Source organism: Poromitra crassiceps (genome assembly GCF_964638095.1).
Source record: "Poromitra crassiceps genome assembly, chromosome: 1".
Taxonomy (NCBI): domain Eukaryota; kingdom Metazoa; phylum Chordata; class Actinopteri; order Beryciformes; family Melamphaidae; genus Poromitra; species Poromitra crassiceps.
Window position 1 is genome coordinate 51164587 of NC_139623.1, and position 17212 is coordinate 51181798.

The 17212-nt window shown below is 43.7% G+C and overlaps 1 protein-coding gene across 1 annotated transcript in view; it reads left to right on the top strand.

The window, feature by feature from the left end:
- Positions 1 to 14130, top strand: part of pgk1 (phosphoglycerate kinase 1) — a 58577-nt gene extending 44447 nt beyond the window's left edge. The window contains exons 8-11 of the mRNA XM_083639788.1: positions 6599 to 6778; positions 9973 to 10150; positions 11222 to 11320; positions 13055 to 14130. Coding sequence (XP_083495914.1) covers positions 6599 to 6778; positions 9973 to 10150; positions 11222 to 11320; positions 13055 to 13095 — 498 coding nt within the window. The 3' untranslated portion in view covers positions 13096 to 14130. The remainder of the gene's footprint in view (positions 1 to 6598; positions 6779 to 9972; positions 10151 to 11221; positions 11321 to 13054) is intronic.
- Positions 14131 to 17212: the final 3082 nt, after the last annotated feature.

Genomic DNA, 17212 nt, shown 5'->3' on the forward strand with positions numbered 1-17212 from the left:
CCGGAATCTGATTGATGTAACGCCCAGGCATTGCCAGGCCACGCCGTTAACACCGCCCAAATCCCGTTTGCGCCGTGCATAAATGATTTGGCACGCCTCTAATCTGCGATTGTGCCCGTTGTTGTGATAAATTATGTTCCCCCACAAGTATTGCATCCTCACAAGATTTTGGGGCTGTTTTAACTTAAAAACAGGGAGGTCACATCTACCCAAACAATTATATCATTTTTAAACAGTTATGTTTCTGTATAAATCATTACAATTATGCTCCCGTGAGGTGGGGATGCTTTTTTTTGCTGCCGGGCGGGGGTGCAAAACTCTGCATAACACCTGGACAAATGCGCAATGCAGACCGGTATCTTCCCTGCTTTAAGGCACGCGCAAACAGGTGCGCAAGCGTAAATAGGGGATATCGCCTGTACGAAGATAGGGCCCAAAGTCTGTATCACCAAAACCCATCAGAACTGTTTCTCTTGTCAGGGTGAAAAGGCCTCCTGGACAAAGTCTGTATCACCAAAACCCATCAGGGTTTCATTTCTGCTATTTCACAATTGTGTGCTGCTTGGCCAGCATGCTTTCCTAATGTGACTGTTCGACTCTGTGTTTAATAATGCTGATGTTCAAACAGACGTGTGAAACTGCATAGCTTGTGTCCTGGTAGAGAGTGGGAAGCACGTTTGTAATCAAACTGACCCCTAAAAGATTTCACCATACCAGCTTTTGTGTAACAGTAACTTGTTGAAATCTTTCTATGGAAAGTGAAATGATAGCTCTACATGGTTTAGAACTGAGCAGATTGTAAAAGTGTGTAGGCCACATGGTAAAGGCATCTAAATTGCATTCAGACAGTGTGATGTAAACGTCTATAAAACAGTTTTGTTATCTGGAGAGAGAATAGACAAGATTTTTATGTAAAAATACAAGACTGAGACTCAATAGATTCACCCCCTTTGCCCAAATGTAATTGAATGAAATCTCCCCTTCCCACAAGAAGTGAGGAGAAGAGAGAAGACCCAAATACAAAGCTGGACTCTAGGGCTGATGACGATTATTTTCATTATCGATTAACCTGTCGATTATTTTCTCGACTAATCGATTAGTCGTGTGGTCTATAACTGTTCAGTACCCCCTTTCCCTGATTTCTAAATCCAAGTACCCCCTTTCCCTGATTTCTGAATCCAAGTACTCCCTTTACCTAACTACAATATTTTGCTTAGAAAACGGCATATGATGTAATGAATGAATGATAACTCACCTTTTGAATAATATAACATTACAAAATAAGAAATGGAGTGAAAAAGTTGTAATTAGTGCCTCCTGAGCAGATTTATTTGAACGTTTCATTGATTTTCATGATTTATTATTACGTTTTCCATTTCCCCCTTTCTCTCAAGTACCCCCTGTAATACCCCCACGTACCCCTAGGCGTATGCGTACCCAAGTTTGAGGTACTGGTCTGTAAAATGTTACAAAACAACGGAAAATATCAATCACTTTTCCCCCAAAGCCCAAGATGACATCCTCAAACGTCTTCTTTTGTCCTGACCAACAGTCCACAACCCAAAGATAATCAGTTTGCTGTGATACAGAGTAAAGAACCCAGAAAATATTTACATTTAAATAGCTGAAACAAGATGATTTGTCCCCCCCCTTAAAAATGTGTCTAAATGATGAATCAATTATAAAATGTGCAGCACTGCAGCGTTAGATCTTTTCCTCTCTTGCCTCTTATATATAAAGCATCACAGAGACCGGCCGCGGTGGTAAACATGAGTGAGCTGTGAGACGTTTGCTGACCTCACTGCACAGGAGGACTTGTGGGTATTGAAGTCTTTAAACCTCAACCCGTTGCCTCTTGCTGCTGGCTGGGGCTGCTGACGTCACGGAAATAGAGGCAATGACCTAGTGCAGCTTCAAACAAACACTGCTGTATCTCTCTGGAGATGTTTTTTCTTTTTTCTTTTTATGCAATAAAGACACACAAGAACAACAAAAAACGAAGACAAACAAGCTCAGTCACAGGAAAGGAAAAGAAAGAAAAAGCATACACATATCAACATTACAACATCATAGTGAGGTGCTACCAGTCGCATAAGGTGCTTATGTGATTCTAAGAGATGATATATAGAATCCAGTGTAAAGAGTCAACGAGAGATCAGTTGTGTGAGTTACCCGTTGCCCCTAACCTCATCCAAGTAGGCCATAAATGGGTCCCAGATGGTAGAAAACTTCCTAAGTGAATTGGTCCTCAGGAACCTGAGTCTCTCCATACGTATAACTGAAACCATGTCCGACAGCCATAGCTGAAAAGAAGGTGGGGAGGGGGACTTCCACTCCCTTACGCTTCGTTCACACAGACAACCTACGCCTTGCCTTGCCTCAACCCACGCCTACGCCGAGCTGGGCGTGAACCTGTTACACGCTTTTGCGATCACACCGCACGCCTTTTGCACGCCGAACCTGGAGCCGTCACAAGCGCCTCTCCTCTCTCCCGACTGTATTATTTAACGTGTTGTCCAGAATTGTCATGGGTAGCCTCTACTCTAGGTAAAATAAATAGGATATATTTAATGTTCTATTGATGCTGGATATGTATAACCAGGTCTGACTATAGTCGGACATTTTAGAGAGGTGATCTTGCAAGAATATGTGCTGGCACAACAACATTGTCCATCTTGCTTCTTCGGTCGCTATTCTCTCTCATGAAGATTTGTTTGCCGACGGGGAGAAAGCCCCACGTGATAGCTACCCGTCAATCTCTCTGTCTCTCTGCTCAACATGTTGTAGTAACTCCATTTTATTTTGAAATTCAGTTGACTTTGCTATTTCCGACGGATATTGTGCGTTTTTCTTTCATGGCTTGACAGAAGAAGTCTGCCTGCGCGCGCCTTGTCGGCTTCAAAATAGAACTCACGCCTATTCGATAAAATCGGCAAGGCGTGGGTACACGCAGGGTTCACGCTCAGGCGGCCGGTGTACACAGCCTCGTTGACTAAAACGGACGCCTATTAAAAAGCGTGGGTAAAGGCAAGGCATAGGCAAGGCTTGGGTCGTCGGTGTGAACCCAGCCTTAGGATGAGTCTTTTGTCGACAGTCGTCCCCTGCGTCAGAGACTGCTGCACAGCAGTAGGAAGGAGCAGAGAAGATTCAGAGCAGCCGAAGATGGCAAGTTCTGCCTCCGGCTGAAGGGTTACTTTATAGGCCTTGGAGTACCAATCAAATATTTTGGACCAAAATGTAGATAATAAAGGGCAAAACCAAAAGGCATGGGACAATGTACCCTCTAACACTTGACACCTATCACAAAGTGGTGAGACCGAGGGGTAGATCTTGTGCAACTTAGACTTCGAATAATGAAGACGGTGAGTGATTTTAAATTGGATCAGCTGGTGTCTGCTGTTGATTGAGCAGAGTTGGACCACGGATAGACTCCTGTGCCATATAATTTCTGATAAATCAACACCAAGTTCCTCCTGCCACGCCTCTCTTACCTCTGGAGATGTTCTTGTATGTGATTCTCACATTTTGCACTGTCATACAATTGCTGCAGCATTGTTCCACCTGCAATTTTAGTGCAGTGCAGGGTGAAAGACAGTCCCAACGTCAGCATTTCGCAGGATTCCTATGCAGGTCTGCAAAGTCTGGAAAAGTACTAAAAGTGAATTGGATCATTTCCAGGTCTTGAATAGTTTGGGAATTTGAAAAAGAAAATGTCTGGAAAAGTATAAACAATGTTGTGGTTCAGGTCTGATGCATGCATAACTACAGCTTTGATGCTGTTGTAGACCTTTTTTTTTTTTTTTATATATATATATTTTATTTTCATATTTCAAATTTGTATAGAACACAAACAAGACAAAACAGACAAACAGGCTCAGACACAGGGGAAAGAAAGGCAAAACAAAACAATATAATCAACATTAAAAAGTGGTGCCGCCAGCCACCTAAGGTGCTTATGTTCTTGTAAACGATATACTTGGGATTTCACTCAAGGGGTCTATGAGAAGCCAGCCGGGCGAGTCACCCGTCACCCCTAGCCTCGTTGAGGTAGACCAAGAACAGGTCCCAGATAGTCACAAACTTTCTAAGTGCATTGGTTCTCAGGAACCTAAGTCTCTCCATGCGTATAACAGAGGTCATGTCCGTCAACCACAATTGGAAAGAGGGTGGAGAGGGAGATTTCCATTCCTTCAGAATTTGTTTTTTGGCAACAGTTGTCCCCAGTGTCAGAGATTGTTGCACAGCTGTAGGAAAGTTCAGAGAGGACTCTGAGCAGCCGAAGATGGCAAGTTCTGCCTCCGGCTGAAGGGCCACCCCGTAGGCCTTAGAGTACCAGTCAAATATTCTGGCCCAGAATCCCGTCAGTGAGGGGCAGAACCAGAAGGCATGAGACAGTGTGCCCTCCGACACGACATCTTTCACACAGTGGTGAGATAGTAGGATAAATCTTGTGTAATTTCTGCTTAGAGTAGTGGAGACGGTGAGCAACTTTAAATTGAATCAGCTGATGTCTGCTATTAACTGAGCAGAGTTGTACAACCGACAGGCTCTTTTCCCATATAATGTCAGATAATTCAGTACCAAGTTCTTCCTGCCATGCCTCTCTAATCCTCTCAGTAGAGGCCATGGTACAATTATCAAATAGACACACAAATCTGTTGTAGACCCAGTTTGAGTGCAGTTTTTGTTGATGTGATGTACAGATAGAGGGATGCTCTTATGAGCCAGCAGCTGTCAGCATGCATATGAAATACTCTGCACCAAAATCACATCCAGTCAAGAATATAGGGTCTGCACCAAAATCACATCCAGTCAAGAATATAGGGTCTGCACCAAAATCACATCCAGTCAAGAATATAGGGTCTGCACCAAAATCACATCCAGTCAAGAACATAGGGTCTGCATCAAAATCACATCCAGTCAAGAATATAGGGTCTGCACCAAAATCACATGCAGTCAAGAACATAGGGTCTGCATCAAAATCACATCCAGTCAAGAATATGGGGTCTGCAACAAAATCACATCCAGTCAAGAACATAGGGGGCCCTATTCTCCCACAGGCCTTAGGCGCAAAAACTGGCGTTAAACGCAAAAAAACGTGCCTTGCCCCTGCCTCCGGAAGATAGCAACATTAGGCCCCGAAATGCGCTTTACGCCAAAGAGGCGTGGCACAGTGCCAGAATGGGCGTTTCCGCCTTAAATACCGGCCTAACGATATCTTCCCACCTGGCGTTAATTTAGCGCTTAGCGCTTTTCAAAACCAGGCCTTATTCAGTGCGCCGGGGATATTGTGCGTATTTACGCACAGCTCTCCTCTGCCATCTCACACTCTCTCCCCCCCCCCCCTCTCTCTCTCTCTCTCGCGCAATGGAAAAAAAGTAGTTATATCGTAGTTTTGAGCCCTTGTCATTCAGAGGCTGTTCTCACTCCCTGCACAGCACAAATGGAAAAAAAGCTGTTCTCTCCCCCTCTCTCTCTCTCTCTCACTCCCTCAAATCTCCCAGCATGCATTGAGACTAATACATTTCGAGAATAAATATCAACCAAATCAGCCTAAATTGCCAAAAGTGGTAGATGGAAATAATGTTTCTGTTCACACAACATGCAATTCTCGAACATTTCAATAAGATTAGCCTTACTTCACATTTACTTTTACAATAAAAACACATTTATGCAATGACTTAACATAATGTAGGCTATATTTATGTGCATCATCCTACCTGTGCAGCAGGGGAGAGAAAACGATATCATTCTGGACAAACTTTCACCAATCTAATCTCATCATGACATAGGGATAGGCTATATTTTTCTAGCCAATGCCTTTAGAACATTCTTTTCACTTTTATCTTGCTATAGTGTAGCATATTTACATGCTTGCAGTAATTAAACTGCAGTTAGATTGGTTTGAGAAGCATAATAATATGGAATAATAGCCTATATATGGAGACAGACAGACGGGGATGAAAGGGAGGAGGGAGCAGAGTGCTTGGCTTTCTGACCGGACTGGATCGCTCCGTGGAATTTGAGCTTAAAAGGGAAGCTTGTGATTCGTTTACTGCACTTCCCCAATGAGCAGATTGTGCATAATTTTACACTTAAAAGGCTTGGTTATAATGCTTAAGGCCACCTGTAGCGCCTACACCAAAATATCGAGTGCGCTGGTCCACACCCACTAATCTGCGCTGCGCCTGGCACTAAGCGCAGTTTTTAGGCCGTTGCAACGATAGAGCCCAGGGCATGCACCAAAATCACATCCAGTCAAGAATATAGGGAATGCACCAAAATCACATGCAGTCAAGAACATAGGGTCTGCCTGGATAGATATGGAGTTTTAAAATGGAAAGCATGTAGGAACCCTGCCAATCATCTCACATATTGTGATATTTGTGGCTGTGAAGAACAATCCTCATCTATACAGTGAGATGACCTAGTTAGCAGTTCAAGATTTCTACCTGTGGAAATCATATTGAACACCAGACAAAATCTTCAAAACAAATCAAAGTCTGAAAAAAGTATAATTTTTTAATTGAAAATGTGTAGGAAGCTTGCAGTCCTGATGACAGCATTTGGTCTCATGTGTTCCCCTCCCCCCGGTCAGATCGGTACCTCCCTGTACGATGAGGAGGGAGCGGGCATCGTCAAAGACCTGATGGCCAAGGCAGAGAAGAACGGTGTGAAGATCACCCTGCCTGTGGACTTCCTCACCGCAGATAAGTTTGACGAGCACGCCACCACCGGCATCGCCTCCGTGGCCGGCGGCATCCCTGCAGGCTGGATGGTGAGTGGACGATTCTCATTGGCTCAGAGGTTGATCTTAATCAGATAGAGACAGAGGGATACTTTTATGCTTTTATTTTGAAACAATTATTTTAAATTACACTTTGTGTCCCAGATGATACTGTATTTAAAGGGACAGTTTACTCTAAAATCAAAAATACATATTTTCTTTCTTACCTGTAGCACTATTTATCCATCTAGATGGTTTTGGTGTGAGTTGCAGAGTTTTGGAGATATCTGCTGTAAAGTGATCTGCCTTCTCTCAAATACAATGGAACTGGCTGGCACTCGACTTGTGGTGCTCAAAGCACAAAAAATATATTTAAAAAACTAAACGGCAGCTAATGGGTGTAGTTTGGTCAAAAGAAAATAGTTCCTACATCAAACTGCTCACAACAAGGTCTGTGGATTATCTTGAGTAACCGGATCATGATTTCTGGAAAGAGACATCGCTGTTGAGGTTTTCAAATGTATATTTTGTGTGTGTGTGTGTGTGTGTGTGTGTGTATATGTGTGTGTATATATATATATAGATCCTTTCCAAAAAATTTGAATATCATGGAAAAGTTACGTAGTTTTTTCCATAATTCCTTTCAAAAAGTGAAACTTTCATAGATTATAGATTCATTACACACAAAGTGAAATATTTCTAGCCTTTATTTGTTTCATTTTTCATAATTTTGGCCTACAGCTCCAGAAAACCCCCAAAACAGTATTTCAAGAAATTTGAATAGTGTGAAGAAAATCAGCAGTTACTTCTCAGTTATGACTGACCTCAGCCTCAGTCCACTCCCTCTGAATCTCCGCCAAATTTTTTAATCGTCTTTGCTTGACAATCCGCTGAAGCCCACGGTCATCCATGGTATGTGTCACGGTACACAAAAGCCATGGTTCGGTACGTACCTCGGTTTCGGGGTCACGGTTTGGTACGAATACGGTGAAAAAAAAGCAAGAAACCCCAAATTCAGTTTTTTTCCCTTTGAATTTTTCGGAATTCTGTGTTTTGCTTTTTATCCTCATTTTACCTGCAGAAATAGTGTCTAATAAGTGGGAATGAATAAATGTCCACAAGATCTAGGCAATCCACACAAAAAAGGTTTTACTCTAGAGCAGCGATTTTCAAAGTGTGGGGTGCGTCTCCCTCTCAGATGTCTGTATTCCAGCTGTTTGACAGGGCAAAGGCATTTCCCCCCACTTTAAATCTTTATTGTACACAAGTTTGTAAACAGAGTGCATGTGTGGAGTAGCCTATAATACTCCCACCCACCCCTCCGCCACTGTAGTTGTCAGACAGCGGGGTGGGTTTCACTTTCCCAAGTAAGTAGGCTAACGTTATTGAATGCAAGTTTTGTTTACCATAATGATTATGTTCGGTCATCATAATGGATTATTGGAACATGACAAGGAGTCATCCCCTCTTCCTCACCACATCTTGCTTGTCATCTCACGTGATGTACAGTAAGTTGCTTGTTTACAAGTAAACAGCTTTGTCAGTGTTGTGTAACGTTTAGCTGCGACGCGCAACTATAAAGGACTTTCAAGGACTAGAGGAAAGTCCTTTATAGTTGCGCGTCACGGCTACGTAACATTACATTAACAAGCTTACCTCATTGGCTTGATGTTGACAGAGTCATAAAAGTCATTAGGATACTGCTCTGCACTTGCTTTTTTGACGACGGTAGGTTAAAAAAATATATAATCTTTGAGCACCACCAAGTCGAGTGCCATTCAGTTCCATTGTATACGGCAGATATAATCAAGACTCAGGCAACTCACACCAAAATGGTGTGAAATTAATCTAGATCATTTGGGTGTGAGTTGCCTGAGTGGTTCCCAACCGCCGGGCCCCGGACCGGTGCCGATCCGCAAAGCATTTGCTGCCGGGCTGCAAGGAAGTGATATGATTCGGCAGGGAGAAGCAGGGATGCAAACTCATGGAGAGTGAAAAAGGTGACAGATACCAGGGCAGACACAAAACCACCCACAAATCATTCACTTAAGTGCCTTATTTGGGGATGAAAAAGGTGACTGGGTGGCTCAACTGGTGCGAGTACCATACCATTAAGGCTTAGTCCTTCACGTGGCCAACCCGGGTTTGAATCCGACCCGTGAGCCTTTGCCACATGTCATCCTCTCTCTCTCCCCACCATATATATATATGGTGACTGTCATCTAAAGGTGACTAGTTTGCATCCCTGGGAAAGAGACAGAGAGATGGAGCGAGAGAGAAAGAGAGAGAGAGACAGACAGACAGACAGACAGACAGACAGAGTGTAGAGTGTAGAATAGGTACAGTAGGTAGTGTATATATGTACAGTAGGCTCTCGATTTGAAGAAACATAACGTCTCACAGAGAGAGAAAGAGAAATAAACACAGGTGAGTTGCAATTGGTTTTATATTATGTTCATGTGAGGAAAATACGCCCTGTGTATTTGATACTGGATCCAAAAGTGTGAACTATGCACTATGGGTTTAAGTAAGGGATAATGGATAGTGAGCCGGTGATTACTGGCGAAATAATGACCGACAGGTGATATTGAGCCCGACGCGCAGCGGAGGGCTTAATCATTCACCTGCAGGTCATTATTTCCAGTAATCACCGGCTCACTATCCATTATCCCGCTTAGAACACGGCCTACAACTAAATCATTTAATAATCTGACAAAAATAATTATTCAAATAGATTTTTTAATAGCGTTTTCAACGACAAAGCGGTTTCATTCATAATTGGCACACAAGACACCACAGCTGCAACTGGTTGGCCTAATTAGTAGTGTCTTGCTGACAAAAGGCTCTTATCAACTGATTAATCCAGGTGTGGCAGAGCAGCGGTCGGTTGTCGAGAAATAATGACCGGTGAATCTTGTTGATTGACCAATCAGAATCGAGTATTCAAGAGAGCCGTGTTCTAATATCCATTAAATCCTTAACCTCTCCCCTCCCCTCGTCTCTCCTCTCCCCTCTTTCTCTCTCCTCTCCTATCTCCTCCTTGTCTTTCCTCTCTCTCTCCTCTCCCCTCCTCCTCTCCTCTCTCCCCTCCCATCCCCTGCCCTCCTTGTCTCTCCTCTCCCCTCTTTCTCTCTCCTCTCCCCTCCTTGTATCTCCTCTCCCCTCTTTCTCTCTCCTCTCCCCTCCTCTCTCTCTCCTCTCCCCTCCTTTTCTCTCCTCTCTTCTCTCTCCTGTCCTCTCCTCAGGGTTTGGACTGTGGACCAGAGAGCTCGAAGATGTTCTGCGAGGCGGTGGGCAGGGCCAAGCAGATCGTGTGGAATGGGCCGGTCGGCGTGTTTGAGTGGGACAACTTTGCCAAGGGCACAAAGAACCTGATGGACAAAGTGGTGGAGGTCACCAAATCCGGGTGCATCACAATCATCGGTATGAAGGAGAAGACGGCATACTTTTCTGATTGAGCTGCTTCTCTTTTGTTCTTTTTCCCCCCAATATTTTATTTTCAGTTTTTATAGAATAAACGAACAAGACAAACAGGCTCAGACACAGGAAAAGAGGAAAAACAAATGTTGATATCCAACATTATAACATGGTCGTCTCTTTTGTTCTTATCTGTGGGGAACGTTGACTAAGCACACTTGCATGCTTTCACTCACACTCAGTGGGAATCTTTGAAGTGCAGTCTCTTGAACTCTGATCAGACTCTGTTCTAATACTACTGAGTTAATAATTAGTGACACCAGGCTATTGGGAAAAAAAATCCTAAAAGTAATAATTAATGGATTGCGTTTATATAGCACCTTTCTGGATAGTGCTTCACATATTGGGGGGGGGGGGGGTGGATGAGGGTGGACTCAACTCAACTCAGCTCACTGATGTGTAGCACCCACCTGGGTGATGCACAGCAGCTAGTTTGTGCCAGAACGCTCACCACACATCAGCTCTCACCACACATCAGCCTATCACGGTGGAGGGTTGAGGACTGAATGTGCCAATTAAGTAACGTGGGATGATTAGGTGACCATGATGGAAGGAAGGCCTGTGTGGGAATTTAGCCACGGCACTGGGGTTACACCGCCCAGGCACCGGGTTCACACCCCCCAGGGTTTAACATCTCATCTAAAGGACAGTGTCCCTGTCTCTGTCCTGGGGCATTGGAGAGATAATTTATGAAACCAGAGGGAGGTGCACCACCTACTGGTAGCTCCAACACCACTTCCAGCACCAGTCTCTCATCCAAGGAGTAACCACAGCTAGACCTGCTTAGCTTCCACAGGACAGCCACTAGTGTAATGCAGGAGCTACTGATGCTCAAAGTGTGGTGGGAGGTGATCCAATTCTCCCATTAATTAAAAAGGAGAAAAAGATCAAGACTTCTCCACAACACTCTGAGACTTGTGCAGGAAGAGACAAGTTCTGCCCATGTTTCTGCAGGTGGCCAGTATAGGTCATAGCAGGTTACATAATCCATTTGAACTGTGTCCCTGTGTTGTCCAGGTGGGGGCGACACTGCCACCTGCTGCGCCAAGTGGAACACAGAAGACAAGGTCAGCCATGTGAGCACAGGGGGCGGAGCCAGCCTGGAGCTGCTGGAGGGTGAGTGAGAGAATTCTTCACTTGGTTTAACTCCAGCAGGGCCACATGGACAACTAACTCATCATCCATTCACCAATGATGCTGAGCTCGTTCTACACGGTGTCATTCACAGTATACATTGATTTGAGCGTTTGCATTGCAAAAAATAAACATAAGCATCCTAACAAGTCATTTAACATAGATACATATTTTTCTTGAAACAAGTGAGAGAGATTGAGTTAATTTCACTTGTTCCCAATGCAAATCAATTTGTTTCAGGGTGATTTGTCTTGTCTTCTTTAAAAAAAAGAATAGAAAGTCCTCCCAGCCCTGTCTTCAGTGAAGAGGACATAGAGGTTGATGCAAGGGGCAAGTTTAGTGATAGACTATTTGTCCTTCATGGTAATGCATGCAGATTTAATTTTAAGATTTGTGTGGTCTCCCTTTTTTTGTCAAGTCCATTGAGCCTGGGCAGTGACAATGTACTTAGTCTGTGATTATGGATCTTTCCAGGAGGCTGAGCAGTTTGGAAAATAGCCTTATAGTTACGCCTGCTCAGTCTGTTAATTTAAAATTAGATATTTCTCTAAATCTGGCTTCCAACCCCCCAACTCCCCCCCCCCAAGAGTTCGCCCCTGGTGGGCTGGTCTGGACCTACTGCCAGGGCCTCTTTTTGGTCCCAGTCCGGCCCTGCGTATAGATACAGCCAATGTCTCGTCATAGACGCTGGGGTAGCTGGCTGGGGGCGTGGTCAGGGTGGGCTAAATCTTCGCCTTCTCCCCATTCAGCATAGTTAGCATTTAGTTGCTAGCCCAGCCCAGGCAGACAGGATCTGTGATTCAACCACCGCAGTAAACGCACATCTGAAGAGACGTCTATGTACCTGCTCTAGAATCCCAAATCCTGTAGTGTAGAGCCACAGAACCGTCTTTTGGTGAGTCAGCTCATTGAGATTTTTTTTTTACCCCACTCGCGCGCCAGTCGTAGCAACATTTTGTGGGTCTTCCCCCACCCAGACTGTATCTATAAGGTAAAAAAAAATCCTCAGCTGTACTCACGGTCCAGTCAGTCAGCCTCTCCCCGCTGCTGTGTAACATTAGCTGGCTGCCTCATACATGGCTGCATCCGTCTCGAGACAAACTTACATTGGCGACAAATCTGGAGACTTTTGCTGATATGAGATTAACATTACCAGCAAGCAGCAGTAAGCAGGCAATGACGATAGCTGGGTAAGTCCCGCTAGCATTGATGCTAAGTTAGCATCGACTTTTAGCTGTGGTAAAAAAAGCACATTTCCAGAGATGGCCCGCAGTGACAACAGAATACACATGCAGGCTTAGCTAAGGGTCTTACCTACATCTGTATGAGGGGGCATCATTTGTGCTCATAACATGTATAACTAACGTTACTTGCTGGTCTAACCAGACAACACCGACTCCCGCTAGTTGTGTTCCTAGAATATTTCTATAAACGGTGAGATTGCATTGGAAACGAGTGGAGTTACCGCACCGCAATTCTTATTTCGCTCGTTTTGATAAAAAATATTACAGGTAAATTTGAATGAATATGAGACTAAATAAGATAGATATTTTTGCAGTGTGCAGGTCCAAAATAACTACTGCTCATTCTGTTCTGTTGATTCATCATGAAAATATCACATTTTGTGTGGTTAAAAAAATGGACCAGGCTTAGTGACAATGATCCTAACTCTCTCTCTCTCTCTCTCTCTCTCTCTGTGTCTGTGTCTGCCCTCAGGTAAAGTCCTGCCCGGTGTGGAAGCCCTGAGCAGCGTCTAAACTCCCTCTCCTGTCATCTCCTCACCCCACACTTGGCTAGCACACTGCGAAAAAACACATCCCACTTTACCAGTCCAAACATCTTTGATTCAGTATTAAACTCTTAAAAATCTCTCAAAATCTGCCAATCGATTGTGATCGATTGATCTTCAAGATGTTTGTTCACTCGTTTTGAGAAGTGAGAGATTTTAAGATGAAACGCAAGATGAAGATGAACTGACTTGTTCAGATGGATGTTTTTTGTGCAGAGCCACCACACCGCTCCCAGCCAGGGAGAACAGACATCAAATCCCCTGCTGAGCGACTGTACTGACTTCTGAAACTCTCCTCTAAGACCAGTTCTATAATAAGACCAGTATCTGATCCTGTGTCTCCATGCTACCACAGACTGTACTGACTGCTGAAACTCTCTTAACCCATTGATACCTGATGCAGCATTTGCGTGTATATCCCTCATTTGTGTGCGTATCCCTTTAAGACGCGGTTCGCGGTCTTAAAGGGATACACACACAAATGCTGCATCAGGTATCAATGGGTTAAGACCAGTTATTATATAATAAGACCAGTATCTGATCCTGTATCCTCATGCTACCACAGTAGTTTCTTGTTTTCCGTCATGGTTAATAGTGCGGTGTGTGTTCCAGTCACATAGGGAGCACACAGCCGCTCAGAATCTGGACTCCTAGCGTGGGGGACACCATAGTGCGTAACACCGGAATCCCAACTTTAAAGGTTCCCCGCTTCAGTTTTGGTTCCTGTCTCGTCGCTTCAAACTGGAATTTGTCATCTGCGTCACCTGAACTAGAATGCTTGCACTTTGTGTGTGTGTGTGTGTGTGTCACCGCGTCACGTCTGCATAGCCAGCCTGGGAGCGTTCTTTACCGTCACCATCCGTATGAAACGTGTCCTGTTGTGTTGTAGCTCTACCTACACTTTATATTTTCTATTGGTTTCATGTCTCCGACTCCGTGTGTGTCGCCCTCGCTGTGTCACCTGTGTGACTGTTCAGGTGAATAAAAATGGTTTAATGTGTAAAACTAACCTGCCTCCTGATCCTTTATTTCCCTCATCCTATAATAAGAATGTGAAGGGTCTGTGTGAGCAAATTGTGTTGGGCCACAGCTATGCCATTTTACGTGCGATCGCTACACACTTTCAGGAAGTGTAATGAGCACCCCTGTGGGTGACCTAACGGAGCCAGATTTTTTTAATTGGGTAATTAGGACCCTAAATGTGCAAAAATGGCTAATTAGTGACCAAAATGAGTGAACATAAGTTCACCACCATGGAGAGCTCCACTCCTTAACTACTGATGGAGCACACCTGAGTGGAGGAGCACAGCTGAGCGGAGTTGGAATCAGCCAGGGAAATGGACTATGAAAACCCTCTGCTGGAGAGAAGAGAGGCTGCATGCCAACTCTGTGAGCGAGACCTGACTAAATGGCCAGTGATTGTGTGCTCCAACAGGTATCAGAATCAGATAGCCTACACTGCACTGGTATCAGAATCAGATAGCCTACACTGCACTGGTATCAGAATCAGATAGCCTACACTGCACTGGTATCAGAATCAGATAGCCTACACTGCACTGGTATCAGAATCAGATAGCCTACACTGCACTGGTATCAGAATCAGATAGCCTACACTGCACTGGTATCAGAATCAGATAGCCTACACTGCACTGGTATCAGAATCAGATAGCCTACACTGCACTGGTATCAGAATCAGATAGCTTACACTGCACTGGTATCAGAATCAGATAGCCTACACTGCACTGGTATCAGAATCAGATAGCCTACACTGCACTGGTATCAGAATCAGATAGCTTACACTGCACTGGTATCAGAATCAGATAGCTTACACTGCACTGGTATCAGAATCAGATAGCCTACACTGCACTGGTATCAGAATCAGATAGCCTACACTGCACTGGTATCAGAATCAGATAGCCTACACTGCACGGGTATTCTGCTAGTTATTAGAGATCATGGGAGTATCTGCTTCTCATATGATGGGATTTGATATGTGACATGACCTTCCGAGTCCAAGATCCAGTTCGGTCAATCTGTTTGATGCAATGGGTCACTTCAGTAAACTGACAGGTGTTTCTCTTGGTGACATTAGTGTAAGTGGTCATATTATGATTTTTATGTAGCCTAGTGGTCATATTTACTAGCCTACATATCAGGGGTTTTCAAAGTGGGAGGCGAGCCTCTCCAGGGGCCTTCAAACAGTTTCAGGGGAGGCTCAGAATGGAAGTGAAAAAATAGTACCCTAGTTATCAAAAGGAGATCACATAGGCTAATAGGGGGCTCCTTTTTCCAAGCTTTGTCTGGGGGAGGCCCACAGTCTCAGACTTTGAAAAACCCTGCTGTATATCGATCTGTACTACAAGTAGTACCAAGGCCAGACAAAGTGCATTTCTGGTATTTTACAACTTAGCAAACATCATACTTGCCAATCACTGTTTCACTGTGAATCTACTTTTTAAGCTGCATCACAGCAGTAGTTACGGATTAAGTGGTACATACAGACTTAATTGATTTAAAGTGTTCCTTGATAGAATCCTGATCGAGATACATGGGGGATGTGGACAACTTCATTAGGCTACATCACACAAACATCTGTCGTATAACCGCTAATAGTAGCTGTAACTGTATCGAAAGATCATTTTATTTCAATACATCACAAGTTCTTTATGACAGTGTTGATCAAATCCAGTGAGTCTCAACCTTTTTCATATGGACCCTAATTTAGTCCTCAATCCTCATTAGGGTCACAACTGCCCATTTCATTTTAATATATTTTTTTTTATTTTAATCTCTCACCCAAATCTGAGAATATTTGTAGCCTATTCTACGATTTTGTCCAAAATTCCACAACTGTGTAGACTTGATAACAGAGCAACTATGATCCAAAGTCATCCCTCTACATTCTCTCATAAATTAAATAATGGTGAAGTTTAACAACTCATAAATGTAGGCTACCTCCTTGAACCCTCTCAAGGACCCCTGATAGTAGGCTACCCAGGCCAGCCCCCATGTTGAGAACCACTGAATTCGTGGACCAGATTTCCCCGATATCACAAGTAGTCAAGTTTGATTGATTAATAGCCTAATCAATAATATTGATATCTGCACAGCAGTTTGCCTTGGTATCTCGATGGCTACTGATGATATGCAGTAACACACTGACACACTCTGGATTGGAACTGGTCTGGAAGTTGCCCGAAGGTTAGTCTCAACGCCAGACCCATGAGAGTTCTTAGGCTGATACACTACGTTACTGCATGCTGCAGAGCTTTATGTAGTATGCGGAGCGCAGCGATTCAACGTAATATTTGAGTCTGGGGAGAGACTACCCGAAGGTTAACTTTGCTGGAAGTGGAACTATGAACTCCACTACCCACAGTGCACCAGTATGTTGCCGTTCTCCTGCTGCTTTCAAGTACTGTTGGAAAATCATAATTATTGGTTGGGCGCACATAGAGCGACTCAACAAAGTGATGAGCTACATCTGGAAAATCCTTCAATCTGCTGCGGCAGCACAAAGTTGCTCTGTGCCATTTAATTTCAAATAAATAAATAAATAAATAAATAAAGACATCTTGTTATGATTTTCTGTTTATATTTCTTTTTATTCTCCTCATTCTCGTAGTTTTAATAAACTGTTTAACCTGTTTTCCCTGCATGGGTTTATTTTAGTAGGCTATGTGAAGCACTTGGGGCTACAAATCTGTATGAAAGGTGTTATGCAATTTTTGTTTTATAAATTATCATTAATATTGTAATGGCACAGGCGAAGCCGGTTTTGAACCTGGGTCTGTCCAAAGCGCAACGTGTTAACCGTCAGCCCAGAGGGACAGGGAGTTTGGATTTGAAGGAGTTAAGAGATAATAGCCTACTTGATTGGCAATATTGATATGAGTGTTTGTGTTCTTCACCTCTGTAGCACATTGAAAATTGGTTCTTATAGTGTAGAGGGGGGGTGAAGGTGATCTGAGTGTATTTTATTGTGTTGTGTATGTATGTATGTATGTATGTATATATGTATATGTATGTATGTATGTATGTATGTATGTATGTATGTATGTATGTATGTACTGTATGTATCAGGG